We start from the raw sequence: 15312 nt of genomic DNA on the forward strand, positions 1-15312 counted from the left end.
GGTCGGCGTTCAATCCCCAGTACCAAAAAAGAAAAAACACAAAAAACAGGGTGATGTTTTGGGAAAACTATATGTATATATATAACCTCAAGTACATTTATTAAAAAATGAGTTCACTCATGTAGGTGATAGATAGGTTTTTTTAATATCTGGGAAAAATAGAAAATTGGAAGGAAATATCCCCAGATAAATGTATGTAAAAAGTTTTGCTCATTTAAAAAGTTTGAGGATCTTGATCTGATACACAGAACAGACAGTATTGATAGGTGTCTTAACTTAAATAGGGCACTTTTCAAAATTTAGTACAAGACCTTTAATTACTAACATAATCTGTAGTAGTACTTAAGACTTCCAAAATCTTACTGAAGGAGATGTAAAGTTCATTATTTCAAAATACTGAAACTTTACTAATGGTCATTCACTTTCAGGGAAAATGTCCATATGCTTTCTGAAGAAAAACAGAGGATAATGCTCTTAGAAAGAGTGAGTAAAATTCTCTTCTTGAAACACTTTTTAATATGTTCACTTTGGTAATGCATTCAAATAAATATAGGACATCTCTGTGTTTATAAAGTCAATCTTTTTTATTTTTTATGATTAATGTTTTGAGTAATCCTGTCATTTTGTGACCTGTTGGCTAAATAATTACTAGTAGTGCTTCAATTCTCTGGTATTTCATAAATTCCCAGTGAACGATGTCTATAGAAGAGCAAAAGGTGGGTAGTTTTTATAAAATAATATAAATTTAAATTTTACACATTTCTAAAACAAAGTATTAAACTTTTTTTCTTTTTAGAAATGAGCATAACTATAAGGAAAGGTAATGAAACAAGTTGTAGTTTTTAATAAAGACAAATTGAACTGAGGAAAAAACTGCTAGTATGAGGGCTCTTTATTCAAGTACTAGTTTTTTTATTTGTTTGCTTGTTTTTGGTACTAGGGATTGAACTCTGGACCTTGAACTTGCAAGGCAGGCGGTGGCACCACACTGAGCTAAATCCCCGGCCCTCAAGTACTATATAAAAACACAAAGTCAAAATTGTACAACTTTGTTTCATTTATTCTTTTATTATTAAAGATTTGTGTGATAACCACCTGAAACTAAATGAAGATGTATCTTGTAAATAGAGGTTCTTTATCTTAGATGGTACCTGCCAGCAAAGTCATGGGGAATAGATCTCAGAAATTTACTGCATATTTACAAATTTCACAGCTAATGGGTATTAAAACTTGACAGTTGTTGACTTAAGTAAATATATCCAGATTGTTCTCATTAAAACAGTTGGAAACGATTCATGGAAATGATACCACCATTAACTTTTTATACCATAACCAACATTAGTTTGAAAAGTAACTTTTGACAGTCATTTTGTACTTAGTACTTTGAAGGATTAACCAAAATCTTTTTCCCCACCTACAGACATTGCAGTTGAAAGAGGAAGAAAATAAGCGGTTAAATCAACGACTGGTAAGGATTATTTCTGGAAATGTGATGTTATCATTTTAAAGTTATTTACATGATATTTCATTACAAAGACTTGAGGTCTGGCATTGTATGCTTTGATTACTTCTAACACTATTTGTTATGTTGATCATTAATTGATTCTCACAGTTACAAAGTCAAGTCAGTGTTACCACCTGTAACTAGATTCACACTTTTCTCTTGACTTGAAAATAAGAGTAGAACTGTGTGAATGAACTACCTCACTGTAGGAAGGAAGAGAGGAAATACAATATTTGATTCATAAGAGTAATTTCTTCAGATTCCACTATTTGTTTATAATCTTAGTAATGAATCTTAATTCAGTAAATTTAAAATTGGAGCTATGTTTTATGAGCATTTTGAAGATTGACATGCTTACTGTCACTGCTATGTGTAATTTTCATAAATTTTACCGTTTCACGAATCGTACCTTTAAGTGAATGTATCTGAAAGACAAAAGATTCTGTGTACTGTTTGATTTACTATGGCTGTACTTTAATTACTCTGGTGGCCAGTTTTATAGTCAGTTGTATGTTTTAATAAAACAGTTGCTTCACTTTTTTCAAATTCTCATAATTAACATTCCTGTGAGGAAATAGAAATAATTTAAGCTCATGTTCAGTATTTCTAAAAAGGTTTAAGAATTGAATTTTTAAATAAAATATCTTCATAATGAACTGTCTACTTACTTTTTTATGCCTTGAGCAAAAATTATTCAGCAGTGTTTATACTGTTAATAATTTTTTAAAATTTTTATTTGTACATGTTAGTACATAAGGATTACATCCATCACGGGGAGTTGATACATGTACCTAACATATCTTCATTCTGTTTCATTCCCTTTCCTTCCCACTTCACTCCATCTATTACCTCTCCTAGATATCACTCAACACATTTTATGTAGTATAGCCAAAAGAATATAAGCAGTTTTCTGCAAAGATGTCTTTTTTTCTCACTCAGTACTATGCTCTTAGCATCTAGAACAGTAACTTGTATGCCTTAGATTCTTTCTTCCACATGTTTATGAATAAATTTTGCCTTTCGGATCTACAGGCCCTAACATTTACATGCAGAGGGGTGTTCAAATATAAATCACACCTTGATGCACATGTACAGCTATATTCATGTCATAGTTTTTCTCCAAATCGAAGCTCTCATTTATAGTAAATATATGAAAAACTTAAACCTTTTAACAATCTTAATAAAGTCAAATGTAGTGTTAAAAATAAATGATTGGGGCCTGGGGATTTAGCTCAGTTGGTTCCACCACCTGCCTCACAAGCTCAAGGTCCTGACTTCAATACCCAGTACCACCCCCCAAAAAAACCCAAATAAATGAATGAATGAATGGTCTTTACTAGAAGAATGTTAAGTTATTTTCTGATTGATTTTAATAAGTTATTAGACCTTGCTGGTCATTATTTGTTAATGTTTTCCTTCTCCTTGTTTTCAAATACTTATTCAGACCCTGTTCTGTTTAAACTAGTGTTTGGAAAGAAATGGAGAAAATTCAGAGCCTGACCATTAGACTGAGTAAACACAAATAAATATGAATCTGTCATTGGTTTGTATGTATGTGCATTGGGCCCACTTTGCTTAAGAAAGATACGCATTCTTGCCACATACTCAGGCCTCTAAACATTGAAACTCATGTCCCAGGAATGATAAAGATGATGTGATAAACGTATTGAGTGGAGCAGCTCCAACTGAGCTTTGGCAACTGCAAATCAGAAAGTACAGTCCCCAGTGGAACCCTTCTTCATTGTTGTTGGAAATGTAATCTATTATAACAATTATGGAAATCAGTATGGAGATTCTTCAAAAAATTAAAACAATTTTCATTCAACTCTGCTATTCCTCTCCAAGGTATTCTCCCAAAGGAGTTCAAAGTCAGTGAATTATAGTGATACATGCAGACCCATGTTTTACACCAGCAAAATTAACAATAGCTAAATCTTGGAAGCAGCTTCTGTGTTGTCCATCAACAGATGAATGGATAAAGAGAATACAGTATTTATAGACAGTAAAGTATTGCTCTGCCATAAAGATAAACTTGAGTCATTTGTGGGAAAATAGGTACACTTTAAGTGAAATAAATAAGACACACAAGATTAAGTACCACAGGATTTCTCTTATAGAATATAGGCTATGTAAATGTTCAAATCTACAAGATGAATGTGTCATTGTGTACTATAAACATACTAATAACGAAAATACTGTTCACAGGCTAATGAGCCTGTGCTTATCATTAGAAACAGGTGGCTACCACAGCTTTTATTGGTTAGTGATTAGATAATGGTTTATGAAATTGAGACATTTCAGGAATTGCCTTGAAGATGAGAGAGGAGGGAAGTTCTTAACCTTCAAGTTTCTGCTTCCATCCAGTTTCAACTGCAACAGATTTTTGTTTTGTTTTGTTTTGTTTATGGTACCGCAAAATGAATTTGGGTCCTTGTGCTTGCAAGGCAGGCGGCAACACCACCGAGCTAAATCCCCAGCCCCAGCAACAGTATTTTTTAAAATAAACTAAGTTCATTGGTACATTTTAGGTATACATAATGATCGTGTTTATCACAGGGAATATACCTGTACATGGTAATACCTTAATTCTTATTTTTTCCATTCCCCCACCCTCCCTTCAACTCCTCTTCCCCTCCTTATTTTTAAAGGCTTTGTTTCACTCTTTTCCCTTCTATTCTCATTTTTTTCCTTTCCCTTCCTTCCTTTCTCCCATCCCCTCTCCTTTATTCTCCCTTCTCATTTGAGCATTTTCTTGCTAATTCCCAATATGTATTATACCCATCTTGGTCCTTATTTATACTTTCGGTTTCTCACACCCGAGAAACAGTGGGATATTTAAATATATCTGATTAATTTCTCTTAAGAGTATGGTCTCCAGGTGCAACCATTAAATCCTAGAAATGTCTCAAGCTTATCTCTTTATGGCCAAGTAGTACTCCATTGTATTAAAAAAAAAAAAAAAAACACGTCTTCTTTATCCATTCATTTGTGCATTTGGGTTGATTCCAAGATTTAGGTGTTACAAACTGTGTCACTATATGGTGCGCATATATTGCTATGGTGTGATTCCTTTAATTTTTGGGAAGATACCAAGAGGGGGAATAGCTGGATCAAATGGAACCTTTTTAGTTTTAATTTTTTGAGGAATCTCCACACTGATTTCCACAGTGGCTACACCAGTCTACACTCCCACCAACTGTGGAGAAGAACTGGTTCCTTTACCCCCACAACCCCTCCAGCATTTTTTTATTGGTTGTTTTTTGTTTTGTTTTGTTTTTGGTACTGGGTATCAAAAGTTGATTTGATGTTCTTTCTGGAAGGAGATGGAATCTCATCTTTCAACAAGAATAGTATTAATGGGCTGGATATTTAGTTTAGTGGTTCCACCACCTGCCTCACAAGTAAAAGGTTCAATACGCAGTACCCCCCACCAAAAGGGAATAGTATTAGAGTATTTTAAAGGTATTTTTGCTGTTTTTCCACAAAGATTTAAAAATGTGTGCCAGAACTTTCAAACTCTGACTCAAAAAATTTCAGTCTTTCTCTGTAATATAAAATAAAATGTTTCAAAAATCAGTTTTTAATTCACCATATATTATAAAATAAGTAACATGAGTAAAAATACTGCTAAATTTATCCAGTGAAACTATATTAATGAGCATAATACATTAGTTTGTGCTCTTTCAAATGGGACAGAGATTTGAGTGTAATATTGTTTTGTAGTAAGTACATATAGATCTAAATGTGCAGGATTCATGAACTGTTCATTTTTTCTTAGATGTCTCAGAGCATGTCTTCTGTATCTTCAAGGCATTCTGAAAAGATAGCGATTAGAGAGTAAGTATTTTCATTTTGATCTTCTTTGTGTGTGAAAAAATTTACTAAGTTGAATTTTTAATTAGATAATAATATTGATGATCAGGTCCCTGTTCATTCAACTGCATTCTTTACACTCAATAGTAAGAATATAAAGTAAGATTTTTCTAAATTATTCTGAAACCATTAGGATTATATTGCAAATCATTCCTATTATAACTTTATCATTCACATAAGTATCTTTGAAGCTTTTTTGGCCATAGTTAATAGTTCGGCTGGTGCTATCTCTTAAATCCCATTTATCTCATTTTTTTCCTATTTTTAATTAAAGAGTTTTCATTTTAATTTGGTGTTGCCTCGTTGTTATTTTACTGATATGCTGCAGATTCATAATAAACTATGAAATCTCTCAGTTGAATAATTTGGTAATCATTTCTCCTGAACTAAATTTTCCCAGAGTTACAATTGTTCTTTCATCTGGTTATTTATAATGAACTCTTGAATAGGGAGGAACATTGTTAGCAAGTCATGAATAATCTGTATTTTATAACCAGAAGGACAAATACAAAAATTTGTGAACTAAATATCTTTAAAGTTATTTTATTTTGTCAGGTGTGGTGGCACATCCCTGTAATCTCAGCACTCGGAAAGCTGAAGCAGCAGGATCACTTAGAGTTCAACCCCAGACAGGGCTACGTAGTGTGTTCAAGGCCAGTCTGAACTACATATTGAGATTTTATTTTTTTTGCAATAGGAGTCTTGTCCAAATTTTTGGCTGGTTGATGTTTGTGGTTCTGACCTTTCATATTGCATTTGAATTTTATCATCTCAAGGTAATTTGAAAGAGCAGAATGGTGTCAGTGTTTACCACCTGTATGTCCGATCAACAGGTAGTTCGTTGGTGATCTTTTGAAGATTGGGGATGAACTCTTACCTCAGAGAGGTCCCAGTTTCCCCCCTTTTAGTGTATCGACTTTTAGTGTTCAGCTTGCCATGTTGGTGTGGCAGTATGTGGCATAATCAATTAATGAATAAAAGACTGCCATCCTTTGTAAGCCTGCCTCTATGATATTGATGATTTATCAGGAGTAAGAGTTAATAAATTAAATGATCTCCACAACTAAGAAAGCTGAGATTTCCAATTACTGTTAATTAATTTCTAATTACTGTTGTTTTGAGTAGTCCTAAAAAAGCTCTAAAGAGATACACAGCACTTAGCACATAGCAGTGGGAACTTTCTTGTTTGTTGCTTCCACCTTGTACTTCAAGCTTGCAGTATCCTTTGACTTGTTTAGGCCTAATTAAGCACATGGCCCTAGCTCACTTGTTTGTTGTGTCATATTGAAGAGTCCTACACTTGTAAACTGTAGCAGCAGGGTCTAGTTCTTTGATACTGTAACTAAACAATCTTTCTCTCTGAATTTAGAATTATAGCTTTGAAATTAAAAATTAGGAAAAACTTCCTCTGACTGAATGAACTGTAATAGGTACTTTTTACACCCACATCCACACAAGTTTGTTTTTGTTTTTGGTACTGGGGATTGAACTCAGGGCCTTGTGCTTGCAAGGCAGACAGCAGAACTACTGCGCTAAATCCCCGGCCCTTTTTCTCTTTTTTAAAATATTAGATAAAGGAAATTTTATTAAAGAAACTTTTTGGTCTTTGATAGTTGCTAGCATCATGCTTTGAAAATGTGTGTGTGTCACCAGCACTCCATTTGGAGCTGGCTGGAGTACAAAAAGAGTATCATGTAAATGTCAACTTTAATATTGTATTAATATAATATATTTGAATATCACAGAATGCATTTGTCTCTCAGTATCGTCAGGATATTGGTTCCAGTACCCCCTCTACATATCAAAATCCTTGGATACTCAAATCTTTTAAATAAAAGAGCATACTCGTACTATTTACATGTAACCTATGTGTACATCTTCCTGGATAAATCTCTAGGTTACTTACAGTAAACCTTGTACTATGTGTATGCCTCAAATAGTGTTATACTGTATTGTGTGTGTGATAATGATAAGAAAAAGGCCCATACATGTTTGATACAGATGGCTCCCCCACCCTGTATATTTTTAATTCATGATTGGATGAATCTAATGGATGCTGAACCTATAGATACAGAGGGATGAAAATACTAATATTTTCAAAAATAGTGTGTTTGACAGTAACTCTAGGACAATAAACGTACTTTCCTTTTAGTTTTCAGGTGGGAGATTTGGTACTCATCATCCTAGATGAACGCCACGACAATTATGTATTATTTACTGTTAGTCCTACTTTATATTTTTTGCACTCAGAATCTCTGCCTGCCCTGGATCTCAAACCAGGTGAGGGTGGTAAGTGTCACCTCCATGACTAAAATATTTCCCTAGATTGGAAGGAATATATTTTGAAAAAATTTTGTCCTGTTGTGTAATTACTTAAAATTAAGTCACTGACAAGGAACTCTGCTTACTCTATAGTTTTGTAAAATATGAAATCTGCATTAATCATATCTGTGCATTCCAGTTTATTTTCATGGTATAAAAATCAGTTATGTCCTCTATTTGGAATCCACATAAACTGGCTGAATAACTAAGTCAACTTTATTGTGACTACTTCTTTTCAAATGTATGTTTAACCTCTTAGCTTGTTACACGTTGACTGAGGACCAGCTCATACTTTCTTCCATTTTCATTCTCTCTGTATATAAGAACTACCCTGCCAGACTTAGATTTGTAATCATTAAATTATTACGTTCTTCATTGAGCACCAGCTGTGTTCACACTGCTATCCCTGACCCTGTGGCTGCAGCCGTGAGCAAGGGGCAGTTCCTGCTTTTCCCACAAGTGCTGTTAGAAAGCCCAGCTTATCAAAAATCAGGGCTTTGCTTTGATCCTAGAAGTGTGTTTTGTTTGCTTTTAGAAGTGGGAAAGGTCATCTTTGTGCGTGCTTTCATTAGGTGGCAGTGTTGAGTTAGCCTTGAAGTCCTAGATTTATTCATGATTCATACTTAGTGCACATATTAGTATTTCTTGATCTGTTACTTGTGTGATTTGATGTATCATGTGTATATAGTAAATAAGTGAAAAACCATATATTACTGGTTGAAAAGTAGCATTGAGTTTTGTTTTGTTTTATGAATTAAGCATTTCAGAGATTCTAGAAGTTTTGAGTCTCACATTTTTTCAGCCATGAGAACTTCATTATGTTTTGATTTTGATAGTTCTGTTTCATAAATAATTATAACTGTACTTTGAAAAAGAAATTAACAGTTTTATTCATTAGCTTCAGGTGCATCTAGAAGACCCTGGGTACTTGGAAAAGTAATGGAAAAGGAATACTGTCAAGCCAAAAAGGTAAAAACTATATCCTGTAACATAAACTATACATTATATTTATATAGTTGTTACTATTTATATGTTCTTAGCTTGTTAATTCACTTGAGTTAGAGATTGAGTTTAATTAGATTAAATTAAAAACAGGAATTTTATAACTTTTATTTGTCTTTAGATAGTAGAGGTAGATTGCCAATAGTCCATCAGCCTATAAAGAAAACTACTGTAAGGTCTTTTTTTCCTATGACTGTTACAGTAAGTTACTTAATGTAACATATGCTGCAAAATGCCCCAGCATAAATGGTTACAGCAGTGAATTCTGTTTCCATGTAGAGTTGATGTTTATTTTCATAAAATAAAGTGTAAAATATTTAGTGGCTTAAAAATTGACCTGATTGTAACATCAGCTTTATTAGTGCTGTGTATCTACTGAGTATTCTTCCTTACTCACTGTGTTTTGCATCTCAGCCTATAAAACTTCAACTGTATATTAAGGCTTTTTGGTACTTGAATGACATGGCTCACTTTGTAACATTCTTTAACAGTGGCTACAAACTTTACATTTCATCAATATTAGTAGCTCAATTTGTTCTAACTTGGTGAAGAATAGATCTATGTAGTTTGATACTTTCCCTCTAGCCCCCATAGTACTCTAGCAGTGAGTAGTGTGATAGAAGGGTTATTGTATAATTTGATTTATCATTCAAATGATTCCCTTTTTTTCTTTCCCCCTTAGGCACAAAACAGATTTAAAGTTCCTTTGGGGACAAAGTTTTACAGAGTGAAAGCTGTGTCATGGAATAAGAAAGTATAACCTATGAAAGGAATTACTACATTTTATGTCGTTTTCTGACTTGTCCTACATTGCTCACTAATCACCTCAAAAACACCAGGCCATCTTTTTATACAAAAGTCATCATGACAGTGTATTTCATTGGTGTACTTTTTAACTGGCTACATTTTAGGAACAATAAATTCATCAAAACCCTTGGCTGAATTAAAATGGTTTTGGGTTTTGTTTTTGTTTCTTTTATACCCAGAAACTCTAGAAATGTGGACCAAACTAATTCATCTTCTCAAAGGGCATACCCTGTGCATTGTGGCTTATGGTTAGCCATATTAATTGCCTGTTAACTATACATTAGCTTGAACTTAGATGTTAAATGTTAGTTATTATTATGAGCATTTGTCCTTTTGTGAAATCAGTATCAGAATACTTGCACTCTTTAACACATTCTTTATAAAAATGTATAAATTCTTCAAAACTAAAGAGTGTTACTGCATGCAGATAATCATAACTTTGAGTTTGCCTCAGTAGATTACTAAAGCAAATTATTTCATTTTTTAAAAATGCCCTTTGATGTTTCAAAAAAGGAACTCTGCAGTTTGACCGACTGACTTTAAGATCAGCCATAAATAATTAGCAATCTTGAAAAGCACTTTCAACAGATAGTCATCGAGGTTCTACAGGGAAGAGTCTGTGTACCATTGATGTTTTCCATTGCAGCACTCAAATCTTCCCAACATCGTTATGACTCTTTAGAATAATCATATTGATGAAATCATAATTCATGGTTGCATTTCAGAAAAAGATGCATTGTACATTAACCATTTAAAGGTCATTAAATAACAAAATACTGTATTGTAAAAGACCTGTACAATTTTAAAACAATAAAGATTTGAACCTGTAAATGTGTGTGCCTTTTAAAGGAGGATACATTTTTAATATATTTGAGTGATTGCAGGGGAGTATGAGAAAATTGTTCTGTATCATATCAGAAAATGTTTATTACAAAAATGTTCTTTTATTATATACCATGTAACAGTGTAAAACAGTGTTATATGTAGAATAGAATTGTGTAAACTAGGCCTTTAGAGATGTTGCCATTGAGCAGAGATATTTAAATGAATTAGTTGATTTGGATGAAAGTTGTTTCAGGTTTGTTGGTAAAGAACAGTAACAAAATGATTTTTTTCAGAAAATATTTAATTTCCTCATCAAAATAAGTTAAATATTTTTTTAAATATGTGTATCTAATAGTACAAAATGGAATAAGCATCATAGTGTATACAAAACTGAATTTGACAACATATTAATGAATAAATGAACAATGATTTCATATGTTTCTATTCAATCCTTCCATGACATTTTTATGCAAAGAACAATACAATAAATTATATACAGTGTTTGTGTTTAGCAGACTTAGTTTGTTTCTAAAAGAATCTGCTAGTAGGCCATTTTTACTTGATCAGTGCTCTTCAAATTTAATTTGTGGTAATTGCTATGATTTCATAATATCAAGTCTTCCATTTCAGTACTGATTTTTAATGTGCTGTTGCTTGATAGTTTTTCTTATTTCCTGTTCTATATCCATCCACATCATTGTTCACATATACCTTCAAAAATAAACAGAAACCCGAAAAGAGGCCCAAGTACTGTACCACAGACCTAAAATCTCAGCTACATGAGCGAGTGAAATAGGAAGATCCCAACTTTGAGTCCAAACCCAGCTACATAGGAAGACCCTGTCTCAAAAAAGAAGAGACATGAAAAAGTAAGCTCTCAGTTGAGTTCTTAGTCTTAGATAATTGAAAGCAATATACGTTGAGCCTTGACACCTGAATACATGACATCCATTTTCATATCTGTGGATGAGATGCTTGAATAACCCTCCTAAGCGCGCATACACACACACTCCGTACCAGAGGTCAGACTCAGGACTTTGTACTTGCGAGGCAGGTGCAGCACCACTGAGCTAAATCACTGGCCCCAGTTTCATGAATTCTTAAAACTCATTTATCTCATTTTTAAGAGAAGGTATAATAAGTCCTGTGTTTAGAGTTATTTTGCTCAGTCTATAAGAAGTAAAAAAGTTTTAAGTACTTTGAATAAATTTAGTCTTAAGTACTGAACACAGCTATTAAAAAAGGTTTGTATAATAGACACTAATTAGATAACACATAGTTTGCTTTGGTACGTGAATGATAATTTACATTTTACTGCAAATAAACTTTAAACAAAATGGGATGTATTTTGGCACAGTAGTGTTATACTAAAAATACAGTGCAAAAAATAAACTTTTATTGATTTGAAAAATTAGCAAGCTGTAAAGCATATACAGTCTTTCAAAAACACACATTACAGGCTCCCTGTCCTGTTTCTCAGTTTTGCCACTTAAAGATAATTAACATTTTTGGCCATTTTTATGTGGTATTCTATAATACATCTTGATAAGTTGATTTACTTTTACATAATATAAGATCTGGTTCTCATAACCTTACTTTCCCACTTTCATCTTTTATATATAGCGTTCATTAGATTTGTTCATTAGATTCACGTTAAAACTATATTCTGCAGAGCCAAGACCTGAACTAAGATTTTATTTCCTTGTATAGCTTGCAAATTGTGAATATTCTCAACTTTTTCCTTATGCTATTTTGTAATTTGGGAGCAGGAGTGTTGAGTCAGACTCTAAATATGTAGTTCAGGCTGGCCTTGAATTCAAAGCAATCCTCCTGCCTTAGCCCTGAGTGTTGGGATTACCCACGTGCGACACCATTCCTTTCAATTTTGTAACTGAGTTTAATCTTTTCAGCTACTTCATATTCTATCATGTTTTCCCAAAGTACTCCATTTTGTATCCCTCAGTTCTTCAAACATTTGGTTCCTCTCCAAGTGTATCTCATTTTCTAGGACCTTCCTTTGTACTTATGTCAGCCACTCTTTCCTGGCCTTTCTGTCCTACTTGGTTTTGATGTTGAGATAGGGTCTTGCTATGTCATCCAGCCCAGAGTGGCCTTGAACTTGTCACCCTTCTGCTTCTGCTGCTTGACGTGCTTGTCTTGCTCTCTTGTTGGAGCTTGTGATCAAGTAACTTTCTACTAATGTATCCATGAAAGAAGTTTTTGGAATCTCTCAAATGTAATAGTCTCATGATTGATAGTTTAGTTTATGGCAGGCACTTGCATTGTTTTCTATTATCTAGGTTACTTCTGTTCAAATGTTTCCTGCTCACCTTTATGCTTCCCAGAAATTTTGCAGAGCTCCTTTTTAGGCCTGGTAGGAAATGGCATAAGTCCTTGCACTTCCCAACCCTAACCATGCTTTCTGCCAGGTGGTCTGAATCCTTTGATCCCACAGATGTATGTGCTGCAGCAGCAGCAGCAGCAGCAAGGGAATTTTTAGAATTTGTTTTTCTCTCAAACTTAGTGGATGATAAGCCTTATAGATCCCTATTTGCTATATATCACCTAATTGATAATTTTAGTCTTTCCTAGTTTTCTCAATGCTCATTTAAACCATTTGAGTTTTTCATGTTGGCATTTGTGATTTTTAATCTTCAAGAGTGCTGATTCACCTATTCCTACAGGTTCATTTTTTATTTTTTCAGGTCTTTGAAGATACAAATTGGCATTCTACTAAGAATCCTCTTTGTTTCTTAGGCTTTTTTTTTTTTTCCTTGTACCCTCTCAGGTTTTTTTTTTCCTCCCCATTTACTTAGTTCTCTTTCCTATTACAAATACTACTCTAATATCTAATATTCCTTGCTTTTTCTTTCATATTTAAGAGTAGGACATTGAAAAGCTGATTTTCAGGAGTATTTTTTACCTTCTTCCACATTGTATCCAGGAAATGGCTATAGACTGATTACAGTTCAGAAGAACTACTATATTGGTGTCTGTAGTGACTAAGCCATTTTACACTCACCAGGAATGTACAGTGGTTCCAGTTTCTGTATAGCTCAGTATTTTCCTTTTTATCTTTGTTCGTTTGCAGTACTAGGGATTGAACCCAGGGCATGCATGAGCTCTGCGTTCCCAGACCTTTTTATATTTTGGGAAACAGACTAAGTTGCCCAGGCAGGCATTCAGTTTATGATCTTCCTGCCTTAGCTTCCCAAATACCTGGGATTACAGGTGTGTGCCACCACTCCTGGCTCCTTTTTTATGCCCATCCTAGTGGGTATTTTATGTACTTGTGGGGCATCTGCCTATTGGAGAAATGTCAATTCAAGTTCCTTCATTTTTAAAGTTGTTTTACCACAGAGCTGTAAGGATTCTTTTAAAAACCGTTTTGAATACCAGGCTCATAAATTAGTTATTTTCTACCATTCTTACCTTGTCTTGCTTTCCTGATAATTGCCTTTGTGGCATACAATTTTTAAATTTTAGGTCCAGTTATCTAGTCTCTTTCTTGGTTGTGCTTCTGATGTCCTCTCAGTGTCTTCCCAAATACAAGGTTGTGAAGATTTAACCAAGTGTTATCTTCTAAGAGTTTTATAGGATTAGATCTTAAATTTAGTTTGTTGGTTCACTTTGAGTTTGTTTGTGTATATGATACAAGGTCGTGGTCCATATTTGTTCTTTCACATGTGAATGACCAGCAATTCCAGCTCCCCCTGAAGTATGAATCCTCCATCTTTGTTCTTTTCCATGATTGTTTTTTTCTTTAAGGGTCCCACTAGATTCCATATGAATTTTAGGATTGTCTGACCTATTTTAGAGAAAAGGCTATTGGAATTTTGATAGAGATCACACCAATCTATAGATTGTTTTGGGAGACTGCATCTTAACAATGCTAAGTCTTCTAATCCATGAATAAGGATATTTTCCATTATGTCTAACTTCAGGAATGTTTTAGCACTTTCAATGTCTTCACCTCCATGAAATTCTAGGCATTTTGTTCCCTTGGATGCTGTTATAAATAGAATAGTTTGATTTCCTTAATGGATTATGTATTGGTGTTACATAGAAATATAACTGATTTTTGCATATTGCTCTTGTACTGTGAAACTGCTCACTTTATTAGCTCTGCTGTTTGTGTACGATTGTGTGTTTGTCCTTTTAGATTTTCATATCATCTCCAAATATAGTTCTACTTCCTTTCTGATTTGTATGCCTTTTCTTTCTTTCCTAATTACTACAGCTGGAACTCTGGGGCTATTTCACATAGATGTGAAAACAGGCATCTCTGTATTATGGTCTTACACAAAAAGCTTTCATTGTCACCATTCTGATGGTAACTAAATCGTATTTCACACAGACTTCCTTGGGGTGCTACTGTGCCATGGAAAAAACATTCTTCAGATTCTTAGGAGGAGTCACTTATAGCTAAGGGTCTATTATGCATTTGCTTAGATGAAGTCTTAAAAGGGCATCATAGTCATAGCCTTGATTTAATCATGACCTTGAAATTTATATATTTAGTTACTAACTTACTGTCTGGCTAGAACCTGGGGCCTTTGCAGGGCACTACATCTCTGACCCTTTTATTTTTTTGGGAAGGAGGTCTTGCCTAGACTGGGCTTAACATATGATTCTCCTGTTTCAGCCTCTCAGGGTGCTGGGATTTCAGGTGTGCTCCATAATGCCCAACTATGAAACTCAGAATCTTCAGCTCCTGCGTCATCGTATATTTTTGCTAAATTGTTCTTGCAGACTGAACAGCTTCATCTTTTTCCTGTTCCTCATACACAGCTAAGCCAGTTGACATAGCTTGAACATTTTCCCTTGAAAACTACTCACCAGCAATACAGGTTTGTTACTTTTTTTTTTTAATTGAATTTATTGGTACATTCTAGGTAGACAGTACAGTTACATTCATTACTGGGATCTTGTATCTCTATATGCCAGGTCTTGGTTCACATTTTTTTCCCCTTGTTCCC

General features: G+C 34.0%; 1 protein-coding gene across 3 annotated transcripts in view; it reads left to right on the plus strand.

Moving 5' to 3' along the window:
- Rb1cc1 (RB1 inducible coiled-coil 1) overlaps window positions 1-10738 on the plus strand; it is a 53986-nt gene extending 43248 nt beyond the window's left edge. For 2 of the 3 annotated variants that reach the window (XM_010605534.3, XM_010605537.3), the window contains exons 19-24: window positions 429-483; window positions 1421-1468; window positions 5283-5341; window positions 7530-7666; window positions 8598-8668; window positions 9384-10738. In XM_010605534.3, the coding sequence (XP_010603836.1) occupies window positions 429-483; window positions 1421-1468; window positions 5283-5341; window positions 7530-7666; window positions 8598-8668; window positions 9384-9461 (448 nt within the window). In that variant the 3' untranslated portion in view covers window positions 9462-10738. The remainder of the gene's footprint in view (window positions 1-428; window positions 484-1420; window positions 1469-5282; window positions 5342-7529; window positions 7667-8597; window positions 8669-9383) is intronic. The other variant, XM_010605536.3, reaches the window with a different exon arrangement.
- The last annotated feature ends 4574 nt before the right edge of the window (window positions 10739-15312 follow it).

Source organism: Fukomys damarensis, unplaced genomic scaffold, assembly GCF_012274545.1.
Source record: "Fukomys damarensis isolate Sample0158 unplaced genomic scaffold, DMR_v1.0_HiC HiC_scaffold_5, whole genome shotgun sequence".
Classification (NCBI taxonomy): Eukaryota; Metazoa; Chordata; class Mammalia; order Rodentia; family Bathyergidae; genus Fukomys; species Fukomys damarensis.